Raw genomic sequence first — 17,020 nt, 5'->3', positions numbered from 1 at the left:
AATTTTGCATTTTGAGATCAAATGAAAAATAAATAATAATAATAATAAAAAAAAAAGAAAATGTAATGAAATATCTAGAGGCGAGGAAGAAGGGTTGCACGCATGCGACATCGGGAAGCATCCTCAAAATAATCTTCATCCTTCATCTTCTTCCTCTTCCTTTTGAATTCTGATACAGATACCATTTTCTTATCTTCTTCACTTCCCCGGCAATGGCTTCCATTTCTCTGGACATTGCTTCCGCCGCTTTTATGACCCTCACTTCTACCCGCTCCAACCATATTTCTACCCGCCTTCCTTCTGCTTTTCTCCCTTTTCGCCCTTTCACCTTCACTCTCACGTCTTTTCAATCACCACCTCTCGCCCCCCTCCACTTCTCTCTCGCGTCCAAACGAACCTCTCGAAGATTCTCGGTCGCCTCCACAGCTACTCCCACATCGGAGAGCGATGAATCCGATGTATTGACGAAGATTCCCCCCGATGACCGGATTCCAGCTACGATTATCACTGGATTTTTGGGTTCTGGGAAGGTATGAACTCTCTCTCTCTCTCTCTCTCTCTCTCTCTCTCTCTCTTCTACGGTTGCGTGCGTTTCTGTGTGTTGGACCGTTTTAGTTCTCTATGAACTATCGGAGTAGACTTCGGAGTGTTGTTTTGGTGTCTTATGCTGTTTGGATTGGGATTAAGGGAGTGTTTCCCTAAATCAGTTCCGAAAATATAGTTCAAATCCTAAAAATAGAGAGGTTATTGATTAAATGAATTTCACTCTGAATTCTAGGGGCTTTTGTTTGTTTCCATTTACATCTTATAGATCCTTGTTTTGGGTTTTTTTTTTTTTTTTTTCATTTCCATGAAATTTCCAATCCTGCTGTTTGTTTACTTGTCGCCCTTTGAGTTAAACAATATGAGGGGCAGAGGAGTCGAACCTTTAACCCTTTGATATATGTTTATGCTAGTTGAACTATGATTATGATTGAATTTGAGTCTTTGAAGCAAAGAAGTGGCTTAGAAGAATTGCAATTATTCGTCAACTACTTCGGGACAAAATGAGGGATTATTTCGTTAAGTTTCTAACAGTGGACAGTGCATTGGGTTATTATTTGGAAAATATAAGAAAAATTTTGGATCTTGCAGACAACATTACTTAACCATATATTAACAGCAGAGCATGGGAAGCGAATTGCGGTTATTGAAAATGAGGTACGAGATAAAACTTTCTGTGCATGATCGCACGACTCCGTCTTCTGAATTATATATTTAACTTTGTGTCATGTCTTAAAACTACAGTTTGGAGAAGTAGATATCGATGGTTCTTTGGTTGCTGCAAAAACAACTGGTGCTGAGGATATTGTTATGTTGAATAACGGATGTCTTTGCTGCACTGTGAGGGGTGATCTTGTCCGGATGATATCAGAGCTGGTTAATAAGAAGAAAGGAAAATTTGACCATATTGTGATCGAGACTACAGGTATGAAGAGTCTCTCAATCACGAGAATGGATTCGTTGTGTAGCAACGAACGCACGTCTGTCGTATTTATTTATGATAATTTCATGTGACGTCTTCTTATATATTCTATTACATCATTGGAATATGTAGGATTGGCAAATCCATCACCAATCATTCAGACATTTTATGCCGAGGACTCGGTTTTTAACGATGTGAAGTTGGATGGTGTTGTCACGTTAGTTGATGCCAAACATGCAGCATTTCACTTGGACGAAGTTAAGCCGGAAGGAATTGTCAACGAGGCTATAGAACAAATTGCTTATGCTGATCGAATCATAGTAAACAAGGTATTCATGATAGATGACTGTTTTAGCCCCTCGAGATATAATGTTCAAACAAGTCAAATTAAATTGCGATTGGGTTTTTCCCCAAACCCAAGCATGCTCACAATTTTATTCACTAAATTTAGTGCCATAAGTTTTTTTAATCCCGTGGCAATTTTGATAGAAAGTCTGCTTGTTATTCTGATTGTAAGGACTGTGCATTCAAGTTAATGTCAATGTCTGCCCAACTGATAATGTAATTTAGAAAATTTGGTTGTGGTACTCTTAACTAGGTGTCACAATCGCTCTCAGTCAAGACTTGCAACGCCATTGTGCAGCACTTACCTTTACTCTCACCCTCGAGTAAGTTAACAAACTAGAATTTGGGTCTCCGGCCTCTAGCCCTGTTCTTAAGAAAAGGTTTTAGCAAATGGGGAAACAGAAAGTTTTAGAAAACGTTTGGAAATTGATTTTAGAATGCATGTTATAGGTTAGCAAGCAATTAAGTAACAACCACGACTTAGATAGCATATAACCCGAGTTGGAAGAATTTACAGCTAGTCATATCCCTTTATATTTCATTTTGAGTCATTTCAGCCTTGGTAGATGTGGACATGATTTTGGTGAACGAACAAAAATGGTACTGATCTAACTATATGAATTAAACAAGGAAAGTAGAATAGAAACCTTAACATTTTTAATTGAAGTAATTTTTAGTTTTTGGGCAAAATGCTGGGCTAATTCATGAACTGTATACCACTAGACTGATCTTGTTGGCGAGCCACAAATTGCTGATCTGGTCCAACGGATAAAGGTTAGTAATACTCGACACTTCTTTTTGTATATTGATTCATTAGCTTCCGAATACGTCATTTATGTTTTTTTTTTCTTCTGATGGTAGAAAATAAACCGGATGGCTGAACTGAAGAGGACAAAGTATGGCAAGGTTGACTTGGATTATGTTCTTGGGATAGGAGGCTTTGATTTGGAGAGGTACTTTCATCCCATCTAAAATTATTTCCATCGTCATTGAAAGAACTCTGATTCTTTTGTCATCACTCTTTCTGAATGCTAACATCTTGTTGGATACAAGTATTCATTTTTATTCACCTTTATATTCCATTTATTGTGTTAGTTACATTTGTCTTATTGCCATTTTTTATCGTCCTGGTACTAATTAATTTGTTCATACTTACCATTCCTGCTTAATTTTGAATGGTTAAGTTTGGATCTTCTCCTCATCCTCTTTTCATCTTTTCAGGATAGATAGTGCCATTGATACTGAATCGAAGGAAGACCATGCCAGTCATAGTCACCATGACGAGCACGAGCACGAGCACGACCATGACCATGATCATGACCATCACCACCACAATCATGAACATGACCACAAGCACGGTAAAATTATGCGCTCATATAATCATGTCACATCCATTCTGCATTATTTGACTGATACATTTTATATTCAGCCCTGCTAGTCTTCAATCAAATTGTCTTTTGGAGATTCGTTCATACATGGGTAGCCTCATGAATTTTGCCTTCTATTCTGTGAACATCATCCAGATTTTTATTGACGTTTTACCGAATCAAGTTCATTTTACAGCAAGAATTTACAAAGAACTTGCGTATTTTGTTCTCATTTATAACGTCCCTATTGGTGAATTAAACTTGCTTACGACTTTATAACACATTACTCAAAATGCAATGCTTGAATAGATTGCTCAGCATCTTGATCATGGAAGTGTAGTACTAAGTCTTTGCACATCCTTAGTTTTCTGATCTAGCGTCATTTTTTCAACTGTTCACTGCAGATCATCATTCGCACGATCACACGCACGACCCTGGCGTTTCTTCTGTCAGTATTGTCTGTGAAGGAATCTTGGATCTTGAGAAGGTTGGTGTCGAGATGGTTTTTTTTTTTTTTTTTTTTTTTTTTTTTTTTTTTTTTTTTTTTTTTTTGTCATCAAAATGAACTCTAGTATTCTTTTCATTGGATTAATAATATTTTCATGCCTTCCCGTCTTAAGAATGTTTCATGAGTATTTTCTTTAACTATTGTTTCTTCATATACGATGTCGATGGGTATCGATAAAATCGATAAATACTAGCTTGTTTTGCTCAACTGAAAGATTTTCACCATTTTGTTGGTATCGATCAGGCAAACATGTGGCTCGGTACGTTATTGTTAGACCGTAGTGATGACATATACCGGATGAAAGGTCTCCTATCAGTTCAGGGTATGGATGAGCGATTCGTGTTTCAGGTGAGTGAGAAAAATCAATGAAACTAATGACTAATGATGTTTTCCCGTTCCATGACTGTGAACAAATCTATGCTTCACTAAACCATCAAACATAACTTAGGTCATCTTTAGTTTTCTAGTTCATGGTGTCAATTTTAGAAGATTTATGGTATTAATTCCTTTCTCTTCGTTTTCACGTCAGAATGTTTTTCGAGTTCGAGTTCGGTAATGTGTTCTTTCTGTTGGGTGTGACAGGGTGTTCATGATATATTCCAAGGTTCGCCCGATCGATTATGGGGTCCAGACGAGCCGAGAATCAACAAGATTGTGTTTATAGGAAAAAACTTGGATGCAGAAGAGTTGGAGAAAGGCTTCAAAGCTTGTTTACTGTGATAACCTGATTATTTATGGAAACATAACATGATTTTGGAAAAAATATTGCATTTGAACCATTAATAGAGTTTTTTGTTTGTTCTCCTCCATTTTAATGATAGCAATAACTAATATTATCAATATTATCAAATACATTGATGAATCGAATCAATCCATTCAAAAGGTAGGTGATCGATCATCGAGAGGTGTAATAGAGAGGTGTAATAGTATTGTTGAGAATCACAATGATGGGATGATAGTATGATATTACATTCGAAGGACTTTGGCTCGAGTGAGCTACATGATTTGGCATAGAATAGAGGTAAATTAGCTAGAACGTAGCGAGCAAACTTGCATGTATGGATGGCATGTGGCCGAACATTTGATCAAGTTGCAAAAGTGGGCGAAAAATAAAAATGAAGTTTGAGTTTGTTGAAGACTTATCGTGAACGTGTCGGTGTCGGGCGATGGTTAATCATGTTTTGATTGAAAAAGTACAACTTGATTATGTGGGAAAAGAAACCAAACAAATGGAAACAGAAAAGTTTCAGAAGGTTGGCAACTTCCCGGATCGAAAAATTGCGAACTTGGAAGCCTCCGAATACGAATAATCGATCCCGTTCTCCTTCAAAAACCCTTCCAACAAATCCATAACTCGTTCCGGTTCCTCACTCTCGCATTCCATCTCATAATTCCTTCCGAAATCGAAAATAGTTTCATCCAATTCCAATTTCAATCCCTTCCATTCATAAACTCTTCTCACGTTCCTGAATCCTCCCAAGCACACGAATCCCTCTCTCCCAATCCCGTACTCCTTTTTCACTCTCTCCAAAATCTTCGACCATTCCATCAACTGCATACGATTTGGTTCCTCCACGCAGGCGCGGCCGATCGACGGCTCCAGCGGTTCTTCATGTTCTTCGATGCGGCTGATTCCGCCGGAGATTACAGGTTTCGCTTTGAGAGAGAGGATGCAGTGGCTGTCATCATCGTAGAATCGGATGCGGAGAACGGCGAGGCTGGAGGAGAGCTCGGCGTTGGCGCCGTCGAAGAAGATGTTCTGTTGATTGTGCGTCTTGATGTGGTGAGGAGAGAGAAGATCGGAGAGTTTCTGGTGAGATGAAGAATCTGGAAGGCGGAGCTTTACTTCGACCTCCATTGGTGGTTCATTTAGGTTGGAGAAACGCTCTCTGGCGCTGGATTCTGCGCGGAGTGAAAGAGAGGGATTGTGTTTGGGCGGTGAGAAAACTCTCAGGCGATGGTTGTTGAAGCGGAGGAATGTGGGGCGGCGGAGATGGAAGGAGTGGCCGGAATTCGGAATCAATCGGAGACTCATTGTTAAGAGGTTTTGGGCGGAGAAAATAATTGGATTAGGCTTTCAATTTGAACCACTTCCGATCATATCATCATCCTCTTTGCTTCCTAAACTCTTCTTTTGGATTTCCCACTCAAAAATCATTTTATTATTATTTTTTTAAAAAAATTAAATTAAATTAAATAGCCCTTTTAAAAAAAAAAAAAATAATAATATTGAGAGTAACAAACATTTCTATTAAATATTTTTAAAAGTATCCTCAAGTTATTTTTTTAAAAAAATTATTGGGAACTTAACAGATGCTATATCGTAACTTATAGGTTTGGATGTAACAAAGATTTATTCGATGTTCTTGGCACATCAATTTATTAATCGAAAAGAACCCAAATTTGAGTTTAGTTAGGGCCATCAGGTAGGCGGGTGTGCATGCCTTTCTCGTTTAAATTCTTTATAATCAAGCAATTGTTATTAAAAGTCGAAGGATTAAAGTTAAGTTATAAACAAAAAAAAAAAAAAAAAAAAAAACTAAAACTAAAAGTTCTCGAATCAGAATTAGAATTTTTAAAGATCACGTGCCGTAAAATTACATCAAAGATGAAGATGAAAAATTACATCAAAGATGAAGATGAATTCATTTCACTGTAATAGCCAGCCTAAATATAGCTCAATTGGTTAAAAGACGAACTCGGAATACTTACATTCTTCGAGTCTCTCCAAATAGATCATTTTTCTGTTGGAAGATAATCAGTGAATGCCAACAAATTTGGTTTGAAATGTTTGAAGACGAGAGATATATTTGGTTGGTGGTGAAAGATTTGTGATAGGCCAACACCACTTCTCCATTCCTGTTTTCTCCACCATACCACATAAGATCGATCAGTCATATAGGAGCTGAGGGCTTTAAGTAAGTAATGAAACAAAATGATGCAAACCTTAATGTGTATCTATGAATTTCAGTTCCTAATCCTATTCTTTCATCCACAGCGAGGCTATGGAATTCATGTAAAACAAAACAAAAACAAGCTCTCTTTGTTCTGCAAACAATGTTCAGACAATCTATATTCTATATTCCATTCGAAGTATGAATTCAAGAGATTTGAAGTATATCAGAAGATTCAAAGCATTTTACCTCAGGGAGTTGGAGTGTCTCATCATGATCTTCAGCTACCTCGTTACAGAGTTGATGGTGTTTGCTTATGCTCTGAAATTGCTGGTTTATCTCATACACCAGATTTCTTCTTTCCTCCAAACTCTCAAACAAAGCTTTCTTCATAGCTCTAGTATCTTCTTCAAGAAGGCTCAGTCTTCTACTGATCTTCTCAACTTCACAAGGTTCAACTCTCCAACTGGGACCGTCTTTTGATGAGTTTCTCGAAACCCCATTTTGATCAAATGCTCTTAATAAAGCCTTCTCATGGCGTGAATCATCTACTACTTCCAATCCATGCCCAACAGGGCGTTTTTGGTGTTCTGCCATTGTAGCTGCCTTAGAAAACAGTCAGCTTCACCAATTTCTGAGGCCAGTTCGTAAGCTCTCTCGGTTGTGGTGTGAAGGTGGAACACAAGAAGACTTTTTCTTACTTGGGCTTCGGGGAGAGAGAGAGAGAGAGAGAGAGAGAGAGAGAGAGAGAGGGAGGGAGAGGAGGTTGTCCTTGGGAAACAGTGCCTATGGAGAATGTGAAGTGGATGATAATAAAGTTTAGCTTCAACAGTATTGGAAAAATAAAACACGTCGAAAAGCTTTATACTTTTCATGTTCTCAACAAACGAGAGATTAAGGGAGGAAAAGAAAAAAAAGAAAAAAGGAAAAAAATGAAGCGGTTGGGTAGGAGACATGATTGTGACATGTGAATGAATGTTGCTTATCTGAGAGGGTTGCAGTGGCAAGTAACCAAGCTTCAATGATACAAGAAATAGACTCAAGAGAACATACCAAAATTTGCTGCACATTTCTCAAGATGAAGCGTTTAGAGTAAAACCTGTCATCGGGATGAAGATGGTAAGTCGGTGGATACCATGCGTCTCTAATGGCGGCTTTTGGAGGATTGTCGCTACACGCTGGCAGGTTTTGGCTCCATTTCTACAGAAGCTTTGGCGTCATCAAAACCCTGCAGCATATTAAAACCATCAACCTTATCTTCACCATATAAGCCAAATATGATGGTCTTAGGAAGTATATTGTATAATGAATACCCAGAACCAATTCAGATGATCCTCATACATACATACATACATCTAAGACAATCTAAATGGCTAATCAGATTCCCTCAGTTTATGATAATAGATTTCTCCTACTTATCATGTCTCAATCGCTCGATCTTCTGAGATCAGTCGAAGTTAGAGACGGTAGTTGATGCAAATTTGACAAGAAATAATTGGTTTTAGGGAGATTTTCATTAAGATAGTTCGTAATCTTTGAGATCAATATCTGTCTACAAAAAGACGAGCCACAGGCTTAAGTTGAGTAAATAATTGCATAAATGAACATGTTTGAGGAATTGAAGTTGTCCATCGACAATGAACATTGCTTGAGAAAGACATTGACATATGATGCTTCAGCTAGTAATCTATCGTTTCCAAACTTCACCATCTTAATCGACAGGCACCTCAACCTCCATTTTCAGGCCAGAATTGCCAAGAATCTGCAAAAGAACAAAAATACATATAACATATATATTGCAGCACAAGAAATATATGAATCAAGCAAATTATGAATGATTCTCAGCAAGTTCAGATGACAGAAGGCCGTACAATAATAGTTTATACGGGATCTCAAAATTCATGGAATAGTTGACATAGAGTTAGAGACCATGTGGTGAACAATGAAGTAGTTCTTCTAAAGTGTAGAAAAGAAGCAACTCGACCATGATTAGGTGGAACGTGTTTGTTCAGATGCTGAAGAATCAGCAAGTTTAGATTTGAAAGGACTAAACTTCAGCAACGAGCTACTGTTATTGATAATAAGACTTCAAATATGATTGTGAATGTTAATTACTATTCATGTGTTTCCTCGACATTTCAGCTACTTTATCTTTGTGGTGATATTTGGTTAATTTTAGGCGATTTATGTACACATTTTTTCAATTTGATTAATCCAAGTTTCAAATAAGTATCAATTATTTTTGTGTTTGTATAGTGTCAGATAAGCATGTCACTATGCCTCGTTGGTCCAAATGAAACACAGTGAGATTTATGCTAGTAAGAACAAACCATAACGAAATCCTCCTGAGTTAACTGGGATTCCTTTGAGTAACCTGCTTCCTCCAGAAGTTGGCTCAAGACTTGCTGCAGAAGAGATAAAAGGGCAAAACTTTAGAACATGCCATATCATGAGCTATGGAAAATATATACAAATCTCCCAGTGAGTGCCTCCTAAGATTTAGTGCAGCGTCTTGAGTACCTTTCTTTGGTCATCAGACATGAAGGGACCAGACAAATCCTGTAGCACTTCTATTATGTCATTGAAAGACACCTTCCCATTAAAGTCCACATCGTACACTTTGAACATAACTAGTGAAACAAGAACAAATTATAAAGAAAAGATTTTAGCTACTCAAATTTGTAATACGTTAAAAGAGTATAATGTTAGTGGCTGTAATAAAGAACAAGAAAAGAAAAAAACAATGAAAGAGTGCCCTGAAGGAGATATAACTACTAAAGGCAGCCCCCCTCCACTAGAAAGAAAGAATGCTATTTAAGAGAGAAGTTTATAGTCCAACTTGGTGAAATACCTTCCCGCACCTAATTGATCAAAAAGTTCGAAGATATACACTTTGACCCAATACTCTTACACTATCCAAGAAAATATCAAAATGGCTACTCAAAATCATGCACATAACTTTTAGGATCAAAAACCGTACATTAACTAAGAAAAAAAACCAAATTCACTACGTTACTCTATCTTCCTAGGCCCTAATGAGTCAATTACAATACGTTGAATTTGAAAACTCCTCAATAGAATCCCATTTGACAACTTTTTCTCACTGTTTCATACTTCTGGAAGAACACTACAATCAAATTGGATAGTTATTTCCCAATTCCTAACACCATCGAATCGAAAACATAAGAATACTAGCATTGTTTTGACAGAAGTGCAAAAGGGGAAAAAATGATCTTAAACATTCTGTTTAAATATTAGAATGTCTAAATCATGTGATAAAGGGTGTACAATCAAGTATGGAAAGTCGGAAATATAAACCAAAATTCTGCTCCAAACTTTGAAAATGACTTTTGAATTACAAGAGAACACTATCAAACAAGCCAATGTCGAGTGTTATCAGACAGGATCTAAACAATTGGAAGACTGCATTTTATACGTACATTCAATTTTACGTTGGATGCTAGCTTTAGCACTAAATGCAGACAAAAATGCCACGAAATCTTTGAAGTTCAAACCATCAACCATCTTCAGCACCCTCTGGGGAATACCAAAAGAAAAGGATAAACTATCATTCACCAATTTTAGTACACGAACTTCGCAAACTCAGGCTCAGAATCTAACTATTTCAAGAAATTAATCATAGACATCGTTCAAATAACCTGAGAAAGAGGATTCATAGCGAATTCTGGGACTGATAAGAACTCGTCGGACAAGATGTATCCCTTTGAGTTTCGATCGAGTTGACAAAATCTCTGATACAGTGACACTATTTCTTGTTGCGTAACTGAATTGCAGACCCAAAATGAACGAGAACCGAGAAAAATTAGAAGCGTAGAGTATCCAAAGAAAGAACAAAGAACAGAAATCGAAAACACTCACACAGATTATCGCAGTGCTGTTGAACTTCTTCAATATCATATTGAGTGAGCATCGAGGAGGAATTTCCCATTGTTCGTCGCTGAGATTCAATGAACGCAAATCAAAATCTACGTTCTCACCTCGAGGAAGAAGTAGCAAAATGTAGGCAATTTGTACGGAGGAAGATTGCCTAGAATTTGCTACAGAAAGAGGCGAAATCAAAACAACTGTGGAAATCACCGAGGATCAGAAACTCGTCAAACTTCAGAGAACGAACTTATTGAATTCTGTGGAGTAATTCGTTGATTGATCAGAAAATTTTCCACGAACCCAAACAGAAAGTGATCAGAAATGGTAAAAGGATCCGAGTAGTGGCCGATCTGGGGCGGAGAACTCCGAATTCGGCTGCTTTTGTTCGATTTCAGGACATGTTCAGAAATTATTCTGAAAGTATTATAATTAATTTTTTAAAAACATGTTTAGTATTTATTGAAATTGTTATAAATGTCTTCAAAGTGTTTATTTATTTTATTTTATTTTATTTTATTTTGCAAAGAAAGAGATGGGAACTCAAATCACAAACAAAACACAATAACAAAAATTATAAACAAAACAAAAATACCACTCACAAAATCACCCCTAAACCCAAATGTAATATCAATTAATTCATGTATTCTTTCTTTTACTCGGACATTGTTCTTCTCGAGACTACATGTTAAGAACGAGAAATAGAAATAGGATAGAAGGTGTGTGTTCTCATTAATATTCATAAGCTTTAAATAAGATACAAATTAGCAATTAATACCTGTCACTAAGAAAATATAAACTAATTAAATAGTGAGAATAAAATAAAATATACTATAAATCAAATCATAAAAGAAAAAATATTAAGATATAATATCTAAGATATATTCCATAAATAATATATTCTCCAAATATTATATCTCAACACTACACCTCCTTGAAGATACCATTTGTAACACCTCCTTGGAGATACCATTTGTAACACTGTAACACTCATGACCGATTTGGACTAGGTGCCCAATCTAAATTCTAAATCATGGTCCAAATTCGGGTCATGCGATGTTACAAAATATTGAAAGAGGCCTTCACGAATTTGAATACAAAATAGCGAAATCTCTTTCAATAGGATGTGGTTTAGAGATGGCCAATGTGGAAGTTGGTGGACATATGTAAATGCAACCATATCTGAATGAGAGTGATCCTAACCATAGTTAATATATATGTTTGGACTAATATTTAAATTTAAACTTATAGAATCATAGTTAAACATTTTTACCTATATTTCTAGAGAATTATCTAAATTTGATATGCATAAAAACAGCTGAAGTCGTCTGTAGTTTATACAATATTCCAAAAAATGAAGCATGCATAGCTTGGACAACAGGACATGAAACCGTTGCGTGTTATTGAAAAGTCCACCGGAATCCATTCTGGTGGTAGAAAATATGAACTTTTCCTTTCTGGAAGGTGGATGAGATTTGACAAAATAGCTATTAATCAAACCAACAATCTATGGCAGCTTGATTGATTGAAAACATCCCAGATTTGCATATTATTGGATGAAATAAATAGAGGCTTTTCAGCAAGCATCAAGATCCCGGCACGGAGGCGGTTTTGGGTCGCTTAACAAAGTCGTGTTTCCTCCTTCTGGTCCACAACGTATGCGTCCTGGGTTTTGTGTTCCGTGCTGAATATGGGGTATGGATGTTACATATTAGATCATGCAAGACATCATGAAGGAAATCTGATAACTAGAAAGGGAACTCGACATTTCGACATCGACATCAGCTAGGCTAGCTAGTTAATTTCCTTACCGGTGGTTTCTCCCCTCTTCTCAACATCTCCACTATCTCAACGACCCGTTTAGGAGTGACATCTTCCTGAAAATGAAGAAAAACACATGAATTCAAGATAATACTTGTGATTTCAGCACAATGAGTCTATTTTGCGTTGGATAAATGAAAATATTATGCTGCACCCACATAGTAATTGTATGTGTATCCTTCAGATCCGTTCGAGTAATCGGCGACTGTGATCATTGGAGCATTAACACAACATCCCTACAGAAAATAAGCAGATAGCAGATCATCATTAACGTAGATAACTCAACACATTGCCAGACATAAATACCAAAAACAAACAGGCCAAAAGACAAATCAAGCTGAAGTACTAATAATCGGCCCTCTTGGTAGTTTGTCTCCACCATTTGTGGGCTTTCTTTTTGTATGACCTCGTTTTCTTTCATTTTTTCTCAATGAAAATTTGGTTATTCATTAGAAAAGTATATAAGAAGGTCGGGGATGATGCCAAGGAAATAGAATAAGAGAAAAGAGTAATCGCACCATGCATTCCATTTCTCCAACAGAGAACAGACCATCCTTTGTTACTTCTGCACATCACAAACATATTATGGGCTATCTTCAGATCTATATACCTTCGAGGTTTTAATGTATAAATTGCAAAATAAGAAAAAGTAAATAACTTTGTATCAACAACATAGTCGTGATTATTATTCTAAAAGCTTTGTTGTAAAAATTTGGATTGATGTTCATGTGGATCAAATATTTTGAACATATAGGGACCAGCTGAACAGTAATAAGTTGATTAAGTTCAACTCTAGACTTCTAATCGCTTGCAATAATTATGAATTCTACCATGGCCTTTCATGAGCAAACAGCTACATAACACTCACCGTTGCGCTTCACTCCCAAGTGCTTCAGTAAAGCCTCTTCTATTTCCCGAGAGCCACGAATCATACATGGAGTAGTGCCACAAACTAATAAGTGGTACTTGCCTACCTGAAAATCAATTGATGAAGTTCAGCAGGTTTGTTGGTAGCCACACAATTTTTAAATTTATATACTAGAAATCCAAATATAAATGAAGAAACAATATAGACTTATTTTATTCTCTCACCTTTGCTCGATTAAACATTGAATAAAATGTTGCAACTTCATATACACGGACGGGAGCAACCTCTACAACCTTAGCTACCTGAGTCAATCATAAAAGTACCTTTACAATGAAATATGAACATAACATTCATCATAACCAAAGACTTAAATAAGTTTCCTATTAATACAATAAACTTCCAACCAACCGAAAGTGCATTCCTTTGTGATTAAGAACAAATAGATTTGAAGAGGCTTCGTCTTATTACGAGTCTCCCAAATAATGGAAAGCAAATGAATTGTAAATAGCTGTACATGACAAATTTAAATATAGAAAAAGAAGCAATTGTATAATTTAAGAATTTGGAGAGCATGAATTTCCTCAGTAAAAAATCGCCTTATTTAGTTTTTTAGATTATTTTCTTTTGAAGACGCTCCCAATTTTGAGATGCGCTTGTCTTGTTCCAAAGGGTGAAGTTGGGAAAAGTAGTTCAAATTAGCCAAGCTCAGGGATATCTTTTTCTAATTTATAATTAAGATCTGGGATGCCTTTATATCCTTGACCTAAAAGGTAGTTGTTATTTCAACAGAAGCTGAACAAAACCTGGGGAGACAAAAGGTTCCTTGGGACTGGGAGCTATATTCAAGATAACTTTTGGATGCTATGCACAACACGACTATTTGTGTGCAGCAAGACAAAAGGTTCCTCTGTTTTCATGTTTTCTGTAGCAGCAGGAGTTTTCTACCAAGTTCCTGTCTATATATTGGACTTTTTCTGTATTGTTTGAGTGCAATAGTAATTTTAATATCAAAAGGTTTTCTCCTGCATTTTCCTCTATCAATATTAAAGCATTCATTCATTTTTGGGAATGCTCCAAATTACTGACACGACGTCAAATTAAAGAGAAACTTCAAAGTATAGGCCAACATACTGCATTCATTGCAGAAACAGGAAGCCATCCTCCATGCTGCTGTTGTGCAAGATCTAACAAAGGAATGACAGCAGATTGTTTATAGTTGGAGGGGTAGTGGGATAATATCTCTGCAACCTGCACATGAATACGGTAAACTAAACCATATAATTTCTTTGATGATATGAAGTTAAAGCGAACATCTATCCCTATTCTGTACAACAATATTAAACCATAAAACTAAAAATAAAAAATCAAGCAAAAATCAGTAGGAATGGTTGTAAAACCCAGTATAGAAACGTCCCAATGAATATTAAGCCCACTAGAAAATCTCTCTTTACAAACAAAAAAGAGAGTTAAGCTTCTGTCCATGACACAATGTCAAAGATGATTTTAAATCTTCATCACATTTTTGTGATAATAAGGTTTTCTAGAATCAGTTTCTAAAAGCACAGCATGTGATGAAAACAACGATGCAGACACTACTTCATTGTATCAATCATCAAATACAGAACCCACGATGATAGGATATTGCGGTTTCATGTCCGGGTGGGGAAAGAAGACTTTTAAGCACTATCTATCAATCCTTTTGTGGAATCATGTCTATTGTCTATTATTTTGGTTAAATCCTCCACAGCAACATTCTAACCATCAAAGATCCCAAAAAGATATGCGGAGGTATCCATTGCATCATCCTAGTTACATACATTGGTCTCACACTTGCATTGCTCTTTCCTTTCTTGTTTAGATAAGAGGATGTGCCATAAAATTGATGGGCTCGAAGCAAAACATGGCTATAAACAACATATCGTAGCAAGTCTCCTACATCCTTTCCGGTTGTTCAATCAAATTAGCAGAATAATCCTCTATCTTTTTTTATAAAAAAATTTGTCAAAAGACAAGCCAAATACAGAAGAATATCGATCTAGAAGGCATCCAGATTTCCTAGATCAATAAAGGTTAAAACATTCCCGTCTTGGAACAAAAACGCCAGAAATCCTCAAATTCCGAGAGCATTCAAAACACCAACCTTGTTTTTGTTCGTCTCGGAGAATTCCCAGGGAAGATCGGAATTGTTATCCGGCGTATCTATATGCTGCAACACGTTAAAATTCATTATCTCAACACAAAAATTGTACATTTCACTCAATTCACACAACACAGCGAAGAAATCAAGAAAACAAAGCACAACAGTCATGAACTCACATAGTTAAGGGCAGTTGAGAAGCATCGCGAAGTCTGCAGCAGACAAAAACTCAAATTAGGGAAGGCAATCGGGGAATGGAAGAGAGTGAAAGAGAAAGTGAGATAAAACCTGACGGAAACTTTGACGGATTCCGGCTAGACGATTGGCAGCCAGGCGAGGTAGCATTTTGGGTGAGAACGAGAGAGATGGATTTAGGGCCTGGAAATGGAGCTCGATTCAAACTCAGACTCCATATGTATATGAGAATTTGCACTAAAATAGTATTAGTCAAATAAAAATAAAAATAATAATAATTTAAAAATAGATCTCTAATAGGTCTACTTGGTGTCACAATCACACTTTTGATGGCAAGGAACTTGCTATTGTGCTACACTCACTTTCCAATTACAAGTGAGCTAAGCCAATTCGTTCTTGGGTCGCCTACGGCCAAGCGACATATGCTCGAGCCTCTGGCCTCGATTTTAAGGGAAGGTTTTAGAAAACGAGGGCAGAGAGAGATTTTCGCAAGAGAGATTTTTGAAAGAGACATTATATAAGCAAGCAAGAGAGAAATAACAACGGCTCACAATATATAACCTTGGGTAGGGAGAAGTTGACAACTAGTCGTATCCCCTATAGTACATTCTAAGGCATTTCATGTCTGACAAGTCTAGACATGATATTTCTGAAACGTCATACTTCCTAAAAAATACAAAAGTAAAACACTAGAATATGAAAAGACATAAAGGGTTGGGCATGTCATGGGCATGCGGCCATGGGCAACACGCCTTGGACGAGCATGATCGTGATACTTGGCTCGTTTCAACCACTTAAACCATCTTGAAATCATTTATGACCTATTTAAGATCAATATAGCTACCATTTTTAGACGATAAATAATATTAAGCATCGTTGATGACTCAATGAACAGGCTTTAAGCTTTGTTTCTGAATGAATGAAATATCATTGATGCAATTGAAATCTGATTGAGTTGAACATAGAAACGATCGGCTAGGCTGATTTCAATAGCATCAATTTGAATTTGAAACTGGAAGTGAACCACCGTTGACATACTTACGGGTTGGTAGGGTGAAATTGTTGTGTTTGCATGTGTTGAAATTTGTGTCATAAAGTCTCATTCTTAATTGTTTAATCTTTATAATGATTTTGATTATTTTAGTACCAATTAACCATATCCATTCTATGAAAAATCTAAGGTTATTGTTGTAATTTTTCACCAAATGTTATTGATATATGGAAAGATTATGTTCGGTTAATAATGTTTTATCCGGAAAACATTATTCATATAGTTAGCCTTGTAATTGTTATAAATGATAACATTATTCATGTAGTTATGATTTGATTCAAATCGTTGATGTGGAAACATGTGAGTTAGAGTGTCCTATATAATGAGTTCGTATAGAACTGAACTACAAAATATTTAATTTATATTTATAAATTTATAAATTTAAAAAATTAATATTTCATAAGATGATATTATAAATTAGTTTTAGTTTTGAGTGAGTTAACTTCTGATTCAATATGCCAAATATTTTGAAATAACGAGTTGA

At 36.3% G+C, this 17,020-nt stretch overlaps 3 protein-coding genes and 1 pseudogene across 3 annotated transcripts; 1 reads left to right on the top strand and 3 right to left on the bottom strand.

The window, feature by feature from the left end:
• Positions 1-84: 84 nt before the first annotated feature.
• On the top strand, positions 85-4,494 carry PTAC17 (plastid transcriptionally active 17). The gene is made up of 10 exons (XM_023672126.2): positions 85-530; positions 1,135-1,200; positions 1,288-1,468; positions 1,598-1,794; positions 2,534-2,584; positions 2,672-2,763; positions 3,032-3,168; positions 3,582-3,664; positions 3,929-4,033; positions 4,268-4,494. Exons 1-10 carry the CDS (start codon positions 213-215, stop codon positions 4,403-4,405), a joined length of 1,368 nt encoding a protein of 455 aa, XP_023527894.1. The 5' UTR covers positions 85-212; the 3' UTR covers positions 4,406-4,494.
• A 348-nt stretch (positions 4,495-4,842) lies between these two features.
• On the bottom strand, positions 4,843-5,759 carry LOC111790978 (triphosphate tunnel metalloenzyme 3 pseudogene; annotated as a pseudogene).
• A 2,315-nt stretch (positions 5,760-8,074) lies between these two features.
• On the bottom strand, positions 8,075-10,895 carry LOC111789605 (uncharacterized). The gene is made up of 6 exons (XM_023670226.2): positions 10,459-10,895; positions 10,239-10,363; positions 10,020-10,116; positions 9,100-9,209; positions 8,910-8,984; positions 8,075-8,341 (listed from the first exon to the last, which is right to left on the bottom strand). Exons 1-6 carry the CDS (start codon positions 10,526-10,528, stop codon positions 8,291-8,293), a joined length of 528 nt encoding a protein of 175 aa, XP_023525994.1. The 5' UTR covers positions 10,529-10,895; the 3' UTR covers positions 8,075-8,290.
• Positions 10,896-11,753: 858 nt separating this feature from the next.
• Positions 11,754-15,727, bottom strand: LOC111789722 (NADH dehydrogenase [ubiquinone] flavoprotein 2, mitochondrial). The gene is made up of 10 exons (XM_023670394.2): positions 15,579-15,727; positions 15,470-15,502; positions 15,294-15,359; positions 14,285-14,401; positions 13,378-13,455; positions 13,154-13,259; positions 12,804-12,850; positions 12,444-12,521; positions 12,276-12,341; positions 11,754-12,148 (listed from the first exon to the last, which is right to left on the bottom strand). Exons 1-10 carry the CDS (start codon positions 15,633-15,635, stop codon positions 12,041-12,043), a joined length of 756 nt encoding a protein of 251 aa, XP_023526162.1. The 5' UTR covers positions 15,636-15,727; the 3' UTR covers positions 11,754-12,040.
• Between the last annotated feature and the right edge of the window lie 1,293 nt (positions 15,728-17,020).

Source organism: Cucurbita pepo, chromosome 3 (assembly GCF_057944985.1).
Source record: "Cucurbita pepo subsp. pepo isolate OVF chromosome 3, ASM5794498v1, whole genome shotgun sequence".
Classification (NCBI taxonomy): domain Eukaryota; kingdom Viridiplantae; phylum Streptophyta; class Magnoliopsida; order Cucurbitales; family Cucurbitaceae; genus Cucurbita; species Cucurbita pepo.
The sequence above is the reverse complement of the archived record's forward strand: the minus strand, read 5'-3'. Positions and strand labels throughout refer to the sequence as shown.